Here is a 14,546-nt window from a genome sequence, read left to right on the forward strand (position 1 = left end):
GCACTACAGCTCAGGCGACAGAGCAAAACTCCGTCTCAAAAAAAAAAAATAAAAAAAAAATAAAAGGGAACCAAATAATGCCGGGCGTGGTGGCTCACGCCTGTAATCCCAACACTTTGGGAGGCCAAAGCGGGTGGATCACCTGAGGTTAGGAGTTCAAGACCAGCCTGACCAACATGGAGAAACTCCGTCTCTACTAAAAATACAAAATTAGCCAAGAACGTACCATTGCGCTGCAGCCTGGGCAACAAGAACAAAACTCCATCTCAAAAAAAAAAAAGAAAAAGAGAAAAGGGAACAAAATGTAAATAGACCCTAGGAATAGAAAGTGAGACAATTATTATTGTAATATCTCACCAACTGAATAGTGCTTTATCCTTACAGTGTTTCACACGTCTTGGGCTTGACCCTAACGATAAATCTTTCATATGGTATAGGTGGTAGAACTGAGGCCCAAAAGTCAGTTGACAGTTTTCTGATACTGGGCACTTGTTGGTAGGAAGCTGGGGCCTGAGCCAAGGTTTGTTTCCGTGCTACTGCGTTGCCTCCTAGAAAAGAGACAATCAGAATATCTTTTCTCATTGTATTAGCCTGTTCTTACGCTGCTAATAAAGACACACCGGATACTGGGTAATTTATAAAGGAAAGAGGTTTAACGGACTCACAGTTCCACATGGCTGGAGAGGCCTCACAGTCATGGCAGACAGCAAAGGAAAAGCCAAGCAAAGGCACGTCATCCCTGGCAGCCGGGTGAGAGGGTATGTGCGGGAGAGCTCCCCTTTATGAAACCGTTAGATCTCATGAGACTTACTCATTCTCATGAGAACAGCATGAGGAAAACCCATCCCCGTGATTCAGTTACCTCCCACTGGTTCCCTCCCACCACATGTGGGGATTATTACAATTCAAGGTGAGATTTGGGTGGGGACATAGCCAACCCATGTTACTCACCCAGTCCACTTTGCTGCCCACTGTTCAGGGTCTGTTGTCACTGGCAGAATCTACTGTTTTCGCCTCTGTAGCGCATCATACTGTGCCTTTGCCTGTTATAGGTGTGGACTGTCCATAGTAGAATCTGGGCAGACCACATTATCACTTACCGTTGGCTTGACCCAATGGTCTACTTACAAAACCATCTGGAGATAAATGTGCTGTTTTTAAGTGAGAAAGACCAGAATACACAATATTAGGCCATTTAGGTCACACACACAACTGTGCTTTTCTGCACTACATGTAACTGTTCTGTAAATAAAGGCACAGGAAAGATCTGGAAAAATGCACATCAGATAGGTTGCATCAGTCCCTCTGGTTCAGAGCCTGGAATTCAGGAGGCAGGGAACAAGACAAGCTTGTGATTATATCACTTTGATGGTGGTAGGGTTCTTTGCAATAAACTTGTTTTTATTAGTTAGGACTCTTTCAGTTGCAACTGGACAGAGCATCCACACCACGCTAGAGTTATTTTATTTTATTTATTTATTTGTTTATTTTTTGAGATGGAATCTCGCTGTGTCGCTCAGGCTGGAGTGCAGTGGTGCGATCTTGGCTCACTGAAACCTCTGCCTCCTGGGTTCTAGCGATTCTCCTGTCTCATGGAGAATCTTGGTGCCATTCTCCTGGGATTAAGTGAGTGCTCACTCCTAATTCCTGTGTGATCTGACTGTTAAAGAGCCTGGCACCTTCCTCCTCTCTTGCTATGTGACATGACAACTCCCCTTCCCCTCCAGCCAAGACAAGACGCTCCCTGAGGTCCTCACCGGAAGCAGATGCTGGAGCCATGCTTGTACAGCCTGCAGAGCCCCGAGCCAAATAAACCTCTTAGCGTCAGGTATTCCTTTATAGCAATGCAGCAGACTAAGACAATGATGTAACTGGAAGGGCAGGAGCGTTAATCAACTTAAACACAAAAAGAGGATTTAAAGGACCCAGGTGACTGTGTGGGGTCAGGCTCAGGGCACTCCTTGTCCTTGCTGGGCAGCCACATTGTGATTCCTCTCCAAGGCTCTCCGCCTTCAAGCAGGGTGCAGAGGGACTCTGTGGTCTGGGTGGGGCTTACCCCACATGGAGAGGAGGCGGCTTCCGCCAGTGCAGCAGAATTCCCTTGGCCACGGACAGGTTCAAGGAAAGCCAAGCGACCCTCTGCAGGTAAAAATCTTGCTCAGTCCTTAGGAGTCTCTAGCTCTCTCCTTACTGGACTTGAAGAGAATACACTGTACCTGCTCCCAGCCACCTTGTAACACAAGTAGATCCTGTCTGAGAATGGAGATAGTCTTTGGGGCAGCAGAGGTTGCAGTGGAGAAAAACAAGGTTCTGGGCCCAGCAGTTGAGCTCCTGCACAAAGCTGTGCTTCACTTTCCCCCTTAAAACTAGTGTGGCAGCCAGGCGTGCTGTTTCATGCCTGTAATCCCAGCACTTTGGGAGACCGAGGTGGGCGGATCACGAGGTCAAGAGACTGAGACCATCCTGGCCAACATGGCAAAACACCGTCTCTACTAAAAACTACAAAACATACCTGGGCGTGGTGGCAGGTCCCTGTAATCCCAGCTACTTGGGAGGCTGAGGCAGGAGAATTGCTTGAACCCAGACGGCAGAGGTTGCAGGGAGCCAAGGTTGCGCCATTGCACTCCAGCCTGGGTGACAGAGTGAGACTGTCTAAAAAAAAAAAAAAAAAACCTTAATGGCATGAAATATCCAATCTGTTCAGTTTTTCTCATCATCTCAAATGTTTTTTATGACCAATCCAAATGAGGACCACCTGTTGCATTTGTTTAATATGTCTGCCAAGACGCTCTTAAATTCTAACAGTTCTTACCATCTTTTTTTTTCTGTACAGTTTATTTGTTGGAGGACATGGGTCATATGCTTTGTAGAGTTTCACATATTTGGGGTTTGTTGACTGCGTCCTGTTGTCTCACTTACCATGTTCCTCTGTCCCCTGTATTTCCTATAAACTAGTATTAATAGTTAAGATTTGACACAGTTGGGTTTTTGTTTTTTTGTTTTGTTTTACTTTTGTAAGAATACTTCACAGGTTGGTGCAGCGTTCTTCCTGTCGGCATCACCTCTGGCATCTGATGAGTGATTGCCTGTGCATGTTAATGATCGGTCAGTGGGTTTGGGTGTTGATGGTCTGACACATCCATTTTCAAGTTTCTTAATACTGTTTGTTTGTTGGTTGGTTGGTTGGTTTGTAAGACAGAGTTGCTCTGTTGCCCAGGTTGGAGTGCAGTGGCACGATTATAGCTTACTGCAGCCTCAAATTCCTGGACTCAGGTCATTCTCTCACCTCAGCCACCTGAGTGCTTGGGACTGCAGGCACATGCCACCATGCCCTGCCAATTTTTTGGTTTTGTTGTTGGGGTGTGTGCGTGTGCGTCTGTGTGTGTGTGTTTAAGACAGGGTCTTGCTCTGTTGCCCAGCTGGAGTACAGTGTTGTAGAGACTGGGTTTTGCTGTGTTGCCCAGGCTGGTCTCAAACTCCTGAGCACAAGTGAGCCGCCACGCCTGGGTAATATCTTTTCATCTAATGTTTTAGCAGCCGTTTATGATCCTTGCCCAAAGCCTTTAATTCACTGGGAATATATGTGGTCTTTGAACATGATTAAATATAAATACAGGTCACTGTGACCAAGAAAAAAAGTTATTGCAATCATGACCACAGTTGGCTCAGCTCTACTGGGGTTATCACTCATACCATACTTACATTAGCCGTGTGAGGATCCCCAAGCGTGATTTGTTCATAACAAGAGGGCAAGAGAACCAGTTGGTACATCTTCTCTCCAACTGCGAAAGGAAATATACTTGAATAAACTAGTTTAATGTTAGTTTCTGATATCTTGGTTTTACATGGAAAACTATGAGAATCAAAATGCAGGCCGGGCGTGGTGGCTCACACCAGTAATCCCAGCACTTTGGGAGGCAGAGGCCAGTGGATCACCTGAGGTCAGGAGTTCTGGACCAGCCTGGCCAACTTGGTGAAACCCTGTCTCCACTAAAAATACAAAAAATTAGCCAGGTGTGGTGGCGCACGCCTATAATCCCAACTACTCTTGAGGGTGAGGCGGGAGAATCGCTTGACCCCAGGAGGTGGAGGTTGCAGTGAGCCTAGATTGTGCCACTGCACTCCAGCCTGGGCAACAGAGCAAGATTCTGTCCCAAAAAAAAAAAAAATCAAAATGTACCATTATAAAATTGTTGATGGAAGAAAGACCTTTAGTAAAGTGGAAATCAATACCTATAAATTAAGGTAAATGCACTCTGAATACACTAAATAAACTTTGGTCCATCAAAAAAGGTCTTTTTGTCACTTTTTTTTTTTTTTTTTTTTAAGAGACAAAGTCTCGCTCTGTTGCCCAGGCTGGAGTGCAGTGGCACAATCTAGGCTCACTGCAACCTCCACCTCCTGGGGTCACGCCATTCTCCTGCCTCAGCCTCCAGAGTAGCTAGGACTACAGGTGCCCGCCATCACGCCTGGCTAATTTTTTTTATTTTTAGTGGAGATGTGGTTTCACTGTGTTAGCCAAGATGGTCTCAAACTTCTGACCTCGTGATCCGCCCACCTTGGCCTCCCAAAGTCCTGGGATTACAGGCGTGAGCCACTGTGCCCAACCCTTTTTGTCACTTTTTAAGCATCTTTTGGAGTATTAAGATCACATTGATTCTAAATATTTGTTTGCATTCATCTAATTTATAGCACTTTGTTGCTCCAAAAGATTTCTCCTAGGATCTCCTAGTAAAATCCTCATAAAGACCAATTTTAACACACAGCAAGACTTGAGGTTTCTGTTTGTGTTCTAATTTCATGGTCCATGGGCTCGGAAACTCCAGGAGTGTACACCTACCTTATCATTTTGTGATTCTTTATGTCAGTCAGCAAATACTTTATGACACCTGGGATCTACTCAGGAGGTCTAAGGCTGAACGAGACTGGTCATTTAGTTATAGATCGTGAAGGCAGAGGTAGATCCCTAAGCAGCTAGAGTCAGAACAAAGCCAACCCTGGTGATGCCGCAGTAAATGATCACCGTTACAGGGAGGGTGATTGGGAGGCAGCCACTTTCGACCTCATACTAGGATCCTTAAAAGGTCATTTTTGCAAAAATGTTCCAAAGTAGTGTCAGCGTCCCCAGGCCCTTTCCTAGGCCTTTGACTTTCAGATGTACTGTTCGGAGCTCCTGTGTCCTCAGCCTGGCTGGTTTTCTGTTCCTCGGAAGTGGGGCTGCCCTTTGCTGGGGCTTCATATAAGCAAATCCCCCGCATCTCTTGTAAGATTTGCAGTTTTACTTCACAAGACCAGCGAAAATGTCAGTGTGCAGGATGGCTGCACGTGGTGGGCAGGGAGGGCCTTGAAGGGGAGCTGATTTCCTAAGTGGCCGCTTTGTTCATGAATTTTGTGTTGTGATGACATTGGCTTCCTCACGCTGAGGCCAGGCCACCACTGCCACCCTACCCTGTAGCTGATAAAGCTGCAGGTACAGTAGTAATTTATTTGTGTTTCTTTTATAATAATAACAAAATGTTTACTTCCATTTTTTAAAAAGACGTGCAAATGAAAGAGAATTAAAATGTATGTGATACTTCACTACTTTCTAAACTTTAAGAAAGGAGATGCATAGATTCTAAGATGTTTGTGCTGTTTTGCCTTCCAGGAGGTTTCAGTCAGGAAGAACTTCTAAAAATCTGGAAGGGGCTCTTCTACTGCATGTGGGTGCAGGATGAACCCCTTCTACAGGTAACATGCGTTCCCTTTGTCATGCTCCCTGGTTCTTGCTGTGTCTGGATAAGAGACTTGAGCACTCACGCTGTGCCAGTCCCCCAATACACTGATGCACACTGACGGTCATGCTTCAAGGAGTCATTTTCTTACCTCTTGTCCGTACAGAAAGGGATGCAGTGTCAACGCAGTTGGGTGAATTGTCTTTTCAAATAAAATGAAAGATGTGCATTCGTTGTCAATTTACTATTTCTCTGTAAAATTTCATAGGTTCCGTGCTAGGTTTTACATTACTTAAAGTTTCTCTCTTCTGGTAAGTTTATTTTTTGTGGTCAAGGATGGCATGACAGGAGCACTAACTAGTGAAGACCCTGTGAAACCCAGGACAAGGCAGCCGCTTCGCTGGGCTTCGGGTTCCATGGAGAGCAGGCGGTAGGCGCTCCGCGAAAGCCTCCCTGTTAAAGCCGAGTTGCCTGCGCAGTCATCCAAACATGCAGCAGGCTCAGTCTCTCTCTGCAGGGCCTGCTGAGCCCACCACCAAAGCCAACACTAAAGAAGTGACTTTCACTTTTTAAAAGCTTTGTTCTGACCCATAAATGTAGATCAGATCTGCCTCTGTAGAGGTAGAGGAAGCTTGTCTACCCGCGAGCCACATGCGGCCCAGGACAGCTTTGAATGCAGCCCAACACAAATTCGTAAACTTTCTTAGGACCTTGTGAGATTTTTTTTTTTAAGCTCATCACTATCATTAGTGTTAGTGTGTTCTGTGTGTGGCCCAAGACAGTTCTTCCAGTGTGGCTCAGGGGAGGCAAAAGACTGGACACTCCTGAGGTAGAAGAACCAGCCTTGAGGAGAAGTGCTTGCAAGTCTCTGATGCAGATGACAAGTCCCCAGGGCAAGATTTTACTTCTCTGGGTTTTAACGTGCAGCCTTGCCATTTCTGCCATGCTGCGTAATAACTTGTTTTAATTTATTTTTATTTTACTGAACATATTTTGAGTAGGAGCAGGGCAAAATATTTCTATATTACATTCAGAAGTAACAACCAACAGCTTTAGTGGAGGAAGAAAACCAACGGACAGGAACCTCATTCTCCCACAAAGGAAAACAGACCGGGTGCCGTGTGAGTGAGACCGATGAGGAGTGTGCTTTTCTCACGGAACCTCAGGAACAGGGGGCATCTCCCCAGAGTGAGCCTGCTGCACCTCAGCAGAGCATGCTTTTCCAGGGACCCCTTCACCCAGGACAGAGCCCAGAAGGCTGGGTTTACCTTCACGTTCCACCTTGTCTCTGACCAGGCGGGGGGAGGCCTTTCCCATGGTGTGCAGTGATCCCAGCATCTAACCTCTGTGGGGTCTGCCCTGCTGTCTTTGTGTTTCACAGGATTTCTGGGATTATGATGAAGTGGTTTTTTTGTTTGTTTTTGTTTTTGTTTGTTTTTATTTTTGGTTTTTTTTTTGTTGTTGTTTTTTTGACAGTCTCATTCTGTTGCCCAGGCTGAAGTGCAGTGGTGCAATCATGGCTCACTACAGCCCCAGCCTCCCTGTTGCTCAGCTGATCCTCCTGCCTCAGCCACCCGACTAGCTGGGACTACAGGTGCATGCCTCCGTGCCTGGCTAATTTTTGTATTTTTTTGTAGGGACTGGATCTCATTGTGTTGCCTAGGCTAGCGTTGAACTCCTAGACTCGAGCGATCCACCTGCCTTGGCCTGCCAAAGTGCTCGGGCTCCCATTACGGGCATGAGCTGCCATGCCCAGCTTAGATGTGGGTTTTTTGGTTGTTGTTTTGAGACAGAGTCTCTCTCTGTGGCCCAGGCTAGAGTGCAATGGCACGATCTTGGCTCACTGCATCTTCTACCTCCGAGTTCAAGCAATTCTGTCCCAGCCTCCCGAGTAGCTGGAACTAGAGGCACACGCCAGCACGCCTGGCTAATTTTTGAAGTTTTAATAGAGCTGTAGGGGTGCCATCTTGGTCAGGCTGGTCTTGAACTCCTGACCTCAGGTGATCCACCTGCCTCGGCCTCCCAAAGTGCTGGAATTACAGGCATGAGCAACCGCACGTGGCCAGATATAGTTATAAAGCCAAGAACTGATAACTAAATTATTTAATCTCTAGTTCATTTGAACTGATAACTAGAGATGCTTTTTTAAACATGTAGCTTAACACAGTTCTTGCAGACATACCAAGTTAGCATAATAGTCCATCAGTATTGGAAATTACACGTTTGATAAAATTCAGATATTCGGATACATACTTCTTAGTGGAAGTGACAAGAGGCGCAGACCTTCCCGCCAGCAGAAGTGGGAGGAGGAAGTAGGCCGCGGCACGAGCATCTCATGTTGGCCCACAATAACCCCCATTTTTCTCCCCAACCCCACCTCTGCAGGAAGAGCTCGCCAACACCATCGCACAGCTAGTCCACGCTGTTAACAACTCAGCAGCTCGTGAGTCCTGTTGTTTCTTCTCCTTCCTTCCAAGTTTTCCGACGTGCTAGTTTAATGGGAACCTTGTGCCGGTATTGTATAGATGTCAGTGGGCAAGCCGTTCCTGTTTTTAAAAGCTGTGATAAACTTAGTCATTGACTTGGTGAGAGGGCGAAGTGTCTTGGGGAGAATCGATTTGACATCTCAGAGATTTCAGAAAATGCTTCTAGAAATAATCCTCCAGAATCTTCAAATTCTGAGTTACTTTAACTTGCAGCCTGGAGAGCCAGATGCAGGGTCCATGGTGACCTCTGGATGCCAGGTTCATCTTCCCCAAGAACAGAGCTGTCACTGGTAGTAAATAAGTACACAGAAGACACCACTCCTGGTGTCTCAACCAAAGAGAAAAGAAATTAGTTAGGGCGCTTCTGTGTCAGGCATTGATTGCTTACAAAGGAAGAAAAAGGCAGCAGACTTCGTTTGTTCTGCTTAACGCTCTTCGGAAAACCATCCTAATGATTTTAACAACCCCCAGTGATGCTCTGAATATTAACTGACTCATATTGAACAAAATTCTACATATGATATATAATAGATTTGCAAAGATGAAAAAAGAATTGTGCACAAAGAAAGAAAACCAAAAAATCAACAAAAATTATTTTTGAATAAAAAAGTGCCAGTTTTGTGGGTCAGAAGAGAAAAATTGAGTGCTTTGTGCTGTAGCTCACCCAGACGACACCTCTCATCAGACAAAAATATGAGTTTCTATATGGATTATATACGTGTCAGAATTAATGGTTTTGGACTGATTGTTAGGTACCAATGCAGTAGGAAGAGTCACTAGAAGTAGAACAAGGAATCTTTTTATTTTAAAAGGAACATGGCTTTGCAGTGGGTAAAGGAAAAATGCTCCAGAGAGCATTCAAATCTAACATTAAAAGGTTGCCAGCCCTTCCTATTATTCTGTTTTTATTTAAATGCAAAAGATCAAGGCCAGGCGCGGTGGCTCATGCCTGTAATCCCAGCACTTTGGGAGGCCAAGGTGGATGGATCACCTGAGGTCAGGAGTTTGAGACCAGCCTGGCCAACATGGTTAAACATCGTCTTTACTAAAAATATGAAGATTAGCCAGGTGTGGTGGTGCTCACCTGTAATCCCAGCTACTGGGGAGGCTGAGGCAGGAGAATGACTTGAACCCAGGAGGCAGAGGTTGCAATGAGCTGAGATCTCGCCATTGCACTCCAGCCTGGGCCACAGAGTGGGACCCCGTCTCAAAAATTAAAAAATTAAAAAGTAAAAGATCTACACAGTCCAAGTGATGTTTAAAAATAAATGTAAAAGAAATGATTATTTTTAATCATTAAACATTTTCTTGCTGCCCAAGAATTACTGAGAAAAGTGAATAATAAATAATGCTAGTTTGTTCCTCTTCGTTATTTTCTTGCTATATGTTAATATGTTGATGTGGAAGCCAAGTATTTAGAGCCTTTTGTTCACTGCAGAACACCTGTTCATTCAGACCTTTTGGCAAACCATGAATCGAGAATGGAAAGGAATAGACAGGCTGCGCCTGGACAAATACTATATGGTAAGATCTGCCACAGTTACTTCAAAAACTCCGGGGAAGAAAAGAATGTCCTTTATCTTAAAAGCAATGGAAAGGTTTATTTGTGAAGCAAAACAAGCCACAGGCTTAGTGTGAAGGAAGAATTTGAATGTGTCCTGGAAAGCTTCTCTGTTTTAGCTTTTGCAGCCCTTAAGGATGAGTTTGGGGAGCGTTAGTGAATATGTTGGGTATTTTTTGAGACAGAGTCTCTCTCGCTCTGTTCCCCAGGCTGGAGTGCAGTGGCACGATCTCAGCTCACTGCGACCTCCACCTCCTGGGTTCTGGTGATTCTCATGCCTTGGCCTCCTGAGTAGCTGGGACTACAGACGCCCGCCACCACACCCAGCTAATTTTTCTATTTTTAGTAGAGATAAGAGTTTGCCATGTTGGCCAGGGTGGTCTTGAACTCCTGACCTCAAATGATCTGCCCACCTCAGCCTCCCAAAATGCTGGGGTTACAGGCATGAGCCACTGCTCCTGGCTTTGAATATGTGTTTTGATCTAGAAGTTAAATATGAGTGTTGTGAATATTTTTTTACTTTTGGGAACCAGGCTGTACCAATTTCATTGGTCCCCTCATTCTGCTGAGCTAATAAATATTTCTTACCTTTCCTTTTTTTTTTTTTTTTTTACAAAAATTGCCTATCTTTAGCTGATTCGTCTGGTCCTGAGGCAGTCCTTTGAAGTCTTAAAGCGAAACAGCTGGGAGGAAAGGTCAGTAAACTATTCGAGTTAGCATCTGGTAGCCTTAAAACTTAAAAGGTAGTAGAGTGTCTCAAGTTTTCTGAACTTGTAGAATACCATGAGACGCTCGATGTATTGTTACCTACAGAGAATTGAAATCCAGTAGAAGGCATAAAATAGTTAAGTATATATGACAATTAACATCTTATACTGATTTAAGTGATTGCTTTTTTCCTTTTAAAATGATTTCAGTCTTGCATTGATTGTTATGCTATGTAAGTACCAGACCGGAGTATTTTTGTTTCTCTTTGGGAAGTGAGAAGTGTTGGCGTACTGTCATTAACAGAAGCATGTGTTTGGTTCTTTAGCCGAATCAAGGTTTTCTTGGATGTCCTGATGAAGGAGATCCTGTGTCCTGAGAGTCAGTCTCCTAATGGAGTGAGATTCCACTTCATTGATATTTACCTGGATGAACTCTCCAAAGTTGGGGGGAAGGAGGTAAGCAGCTGCCGACAGGCTGCCCATGGGGTGAGAGGGCCACCAGTGTTTGCAGTAGTTGCCAGTGAATTGCTGTGGGGTGGCACTTCGCATGACCGGCGACTGTAGCAGTGTGAATTGCTTCAGTCCTGTCTGGGAATGGGTCCTAAGCAGCTGGTGGGGCGGGATTTGTGCACTGAGGATGTACATGACAGTCTTACCTGTAAAATAGAATTGAAAGCAAGCTACAGACTCCAATGAAGAACTCACTAACACGGGGGAGTGCTCAGGATCTAGGGAGCTTTATAAAGCTGTAGGAAAAGCTATGCAAATGGCAGACATTTTTAAGGTATATACTCATAAAGAGACAAAAGGCTGGAAAGGAAACATACATTTTTTAGTATGCAGATCATTCTCTGGATGTGGGAATATGCACAGATTTTGCTTTCCTTTCACAGATGTTTTGCAGGGAACAGGTTTTTTTTTAATTAAAAGAAAATATGTTATATTCAAAACAATAATTCTTTTGTCTCACACGTGGAGGCACTGTCCCTGTGACCCCTCTTGTAGAGGAAGTGTACGTATGTCCTGTGTCAGGTTTATCCAGCCTGCCGCCTGAGAGCTGCATGGGGCCCAGGGCAGCTTTGTTTTTTTTTTTTTTTTTTTTGGGACGGAGTCTCGCTCTGTTGCCCAGGCTGGAGTGCAGTGGCCGGATCGCAGCTCACTGCAAGCTCCGCCTCCCGGGTTCACGCCATTCTCCTGCCTCAGCCTCCCGAGTAGCTGGGACTACAGGCGCCCGCCACCTCGCCTGGCTAGTTTTTTTGTATTTTTTAGTAGAGATGGGGTTTCACTGTGTTAGCCAGGATGGACTCGATCTCCTGACCTTGTGATCCGCCCGTCTCGGCCTCCCAAAGTGCTGGGATTACACGCTTGAGCCACTGCATCCGGCCGCCAGGGCAGCTTTGAATGTGGCCCAACACAAATTCATAAACTTCCTTAAAATATTATGAGATTTTTTTTTTTTTGCATTTTATTTTATTTTTAGCTCATCAGCTATTGTTAGTGTTTGTGTATTTTATGTGTGGCCCAGGACAATTCTTCCAGCGTGGCTCGGGGAAGTCACAGGATTGGGCACCCTTGTTCTGTATGTTGGGCAGATACGATCGTGCAGGTTGGGCTGGGTGCCTTTCTCCAGCCACTGCACTGAGATACCAAGTAGCTGGAGGGCGGCCTCGATCTTCAGCCTGGCTCCTGGCTTCTGTGGCGTTCCCTAGGGGCGCCTTGGGGCTGTGTGAGACAGGCATTGCTTCGTCTAACTCCACCTTTGTCAAAGATGTGAATGGTCCCTTTTTCAAGGACATGTCAAGAAGGGCAAGGCTGTTTCTCAATTTTTCCCTTTTTCTAAACTACAGCTTTTAGCAGATCAGAATCTCAAATTTATCGATCCATTCTGCAAGATCGCTGCGAAGACTAAGGAGTAAGTGATCCCCATGTTGGTTCCCACTGCTCCATGGCACTTGGTCCACACTGCTCCGGGCACTTGGTCCACACTGCTCCGGGCACTTGCTCATGGGGATTTGCTTGCCATCGTGCATCTTGGCGCAGGGTACCCAGGACACTGCTTCACAGCAGAGAGCAGCTGGAGAAGGCGGCTGAAGCTTTGAGCAGTGATTTGGCTCTTCTAGCTTCAGTATTTGACTCACTCATTCCAAGAATGCCCTCCCACGCCCAAAGATCTGACTGCTGGGCGTCCCATGCCTGTCGGGTGGCACTTAGGCAGTTCCTCGCAGATGCTTGCTGGCCCGGAGGGGCCACTCCAGACCGCAGCCGCGTGTGCAGGGCTTCCCTCTGCGCTCCTGAAGCCAGACGGCCAGGCCGCTTGTTCTCATCACATGCTCTTCGCTGTGCTTCTACCCGCAGCCACACCCTGGTGCAGACCATAGCTCGCGGCGTCTTCGAAGCTATCGTCGATCAGTCTCCTTTTGTGCCTGAGGAGACGATGGGGGAACAGAAGACAAAAGTGGGCGATGGTGACCTCTCTGCTGAGGAGATACCTGAAAATGAGGTGTCCATGAGAAGAGCTGTCAGTAAAAAGAAGACAGGTAGGAGGATGTTCTTGGTCAGTCTAGCTTTCTTTCTGGTAAAATCCTCCTCAGACAAACAGTTTGTAATATATTTGTTGGCATCTTACTGAAGGCAGCCTAGAGTTGATGACTCTGCCTCAGCCCTTCCCAAGAAAAGCAGCAGAGGTAGGTTCTTTGTGCCTGGAGGGTGCCTAGCGGGGCTGTAGGGAGACCTGAGACCTGTCCCATGTGGCATACACATATTTCTGTACCTCCCAGGATCTCAGGACTGTCCTCAAGGATTTTACATTGTCACTGCTAGTGCTTTCTGGTGCTTTTTGTTTGCTTTGTTGTTTTGTTTGACGTATTTCAACACCTTAGCGTGGCCTCATTCCTACAGGTTACTCGAGGGACGTATGCTTGTTTCTGTGGCTGTCCTTTCTCAACTCACGACTTCCTTCAAGGTTCTTTTTCTTGGGATGTTTACATGCCCGCTGTGGACTGGCATCATTCTTACTACTGTTTTGTGTCTGCAGACTTAAGGTAGAATATGCTTTTGAAGTTGCAGACCCATCCAAATTCTCAGTGCTTTATCTGAATGCACAAAATGAGAGGAATGGTTAGGTCACAGTTTACCTGCTTTTGAAGTGTTATATAACCATTTAAAAGCAAAGTTCCTAAAAACTAAGGACCAAAGGAAAATTAATATACATATATATGTGTTTTTTAAAGCACGGCACCAACTCTGTGGAGAAGGAACCTGATTTGTTGTTTGGGTTTTCTTTAATTATTATGGCTATATAATAGTTGTGCATCTGATTTGTTTTTAAACGTTTATTTGTGCTTTTATTTTTTTTTCATAAAAGGTTATTTTATTTATTTTGATAATTTAGGGGGAACAGGTGGTTTGGGTTACATGGATAAGTTCTTTAGTGGTGATTGCTGAGATTCTGGTACACCTGTCACCCGAGCAGTGTACACTGTACCCAATGTGTAGTCTTTATCCCTCACCCACCTCCCACCCTTTCCCCTGAGTCCCCAAAGCCCATTGTATCATTCTTCAGCCTTTGCATCCTCATAGCTTAGCTCCCACTTTTAGGTGAGAACATAAAATATTTTGGTTTTCCATTCCTGAGTTACTTCACTTAGAATAGTGGTCTCCAACTCTATCCAGGTTGCTGTGGATACCATTATTTCATTCCTTTTTATGGCTGAGTAGTATTCCACGGTATATATACCACATTTTCTTTATCCACTTACTGATGAATGGGCATTCAGGCCAGTTCCATGTTCTCACAGCTGTGGATTGTGCTGCTATAAACATGCGTGTGTAAGTGTCTTTTTCATATAGGGACTTCTTTTCCTCTGGGTAGATACTCGGCAGTGGAATTGCTGGATCAATGATAGATCTACCTTTAGTTCTTTAAGAATCTCCATACTGGGCCGGGTGCGGTGGCTCAAGCCTGTAATCCCAGCACTTTGGGAGGCCGAGACAGGTGGATCACGAGGTCAGGAGATCGAGACCATCCTGGCTAACACGGTGAAACCCTGTCTCTACTAAAAATACAAAAACTAGCCGG

The 14,546-nt window shown here is 45.4% G+C and overlaps 1 protein-coding gene across 1 annotated transcript in view; it reads left to right on the plus strand.

The window, feature by feature from the left end:
• RRP1B (ribosomal RNA processing 1B) overlaps window positions 1–14,546 on the plus strand; it is a 37,682-nt gene that overhangs the window by 5,176 nt on the left and 17,960 nt on the right. Inside the window, exons 2-8 of the mRNA XM_011954125.1 lie at window positions 5,648–5,730; window positions 8,100–8,157; window positions 9,639–9,724; window positions 10,395–10,456; window positions 10,795–10,924; window positions 12,316–12,380; window positions 12,824–13,005. Coding sequence (XP_011809515.1) covers window positions 5,648–5,730; window positions 8,100–8,157; window positions 9,639–9,724; window positions 10,395–10,456; window positions 10,795–10,924; window positions 12,316–12,380; window positions 12,824–13,005 — 666 coding nt within the window. The remainder of the gene's footprint in view (window positions 1–5,647; window positions 5,731–8,099; window positions 8,158–9,638; window positions 9,725–10,394; window positions 10,457–10,794; window positions 10,925–12,315; window positions 12,381–12,823; window positions 13,006–14,546) is intronic.

Source organism: Colobus angolensis, unplaced genomic scaffold (genome assembly GCF_000951035.1).
Source record: "Colobus angolensis palliatus isolate OR3802 unplaced genomic scaffold, Cang.pa_1.0 Scaffold38, whole genome shotgun sequence".
Taxonomy (NCBI): domain Eukaryota; kingdom Metazoa; phylum Chordata; class Mammalia; order Primates; family Cercopithecidae; genus Colobus; species Colobus angolensis.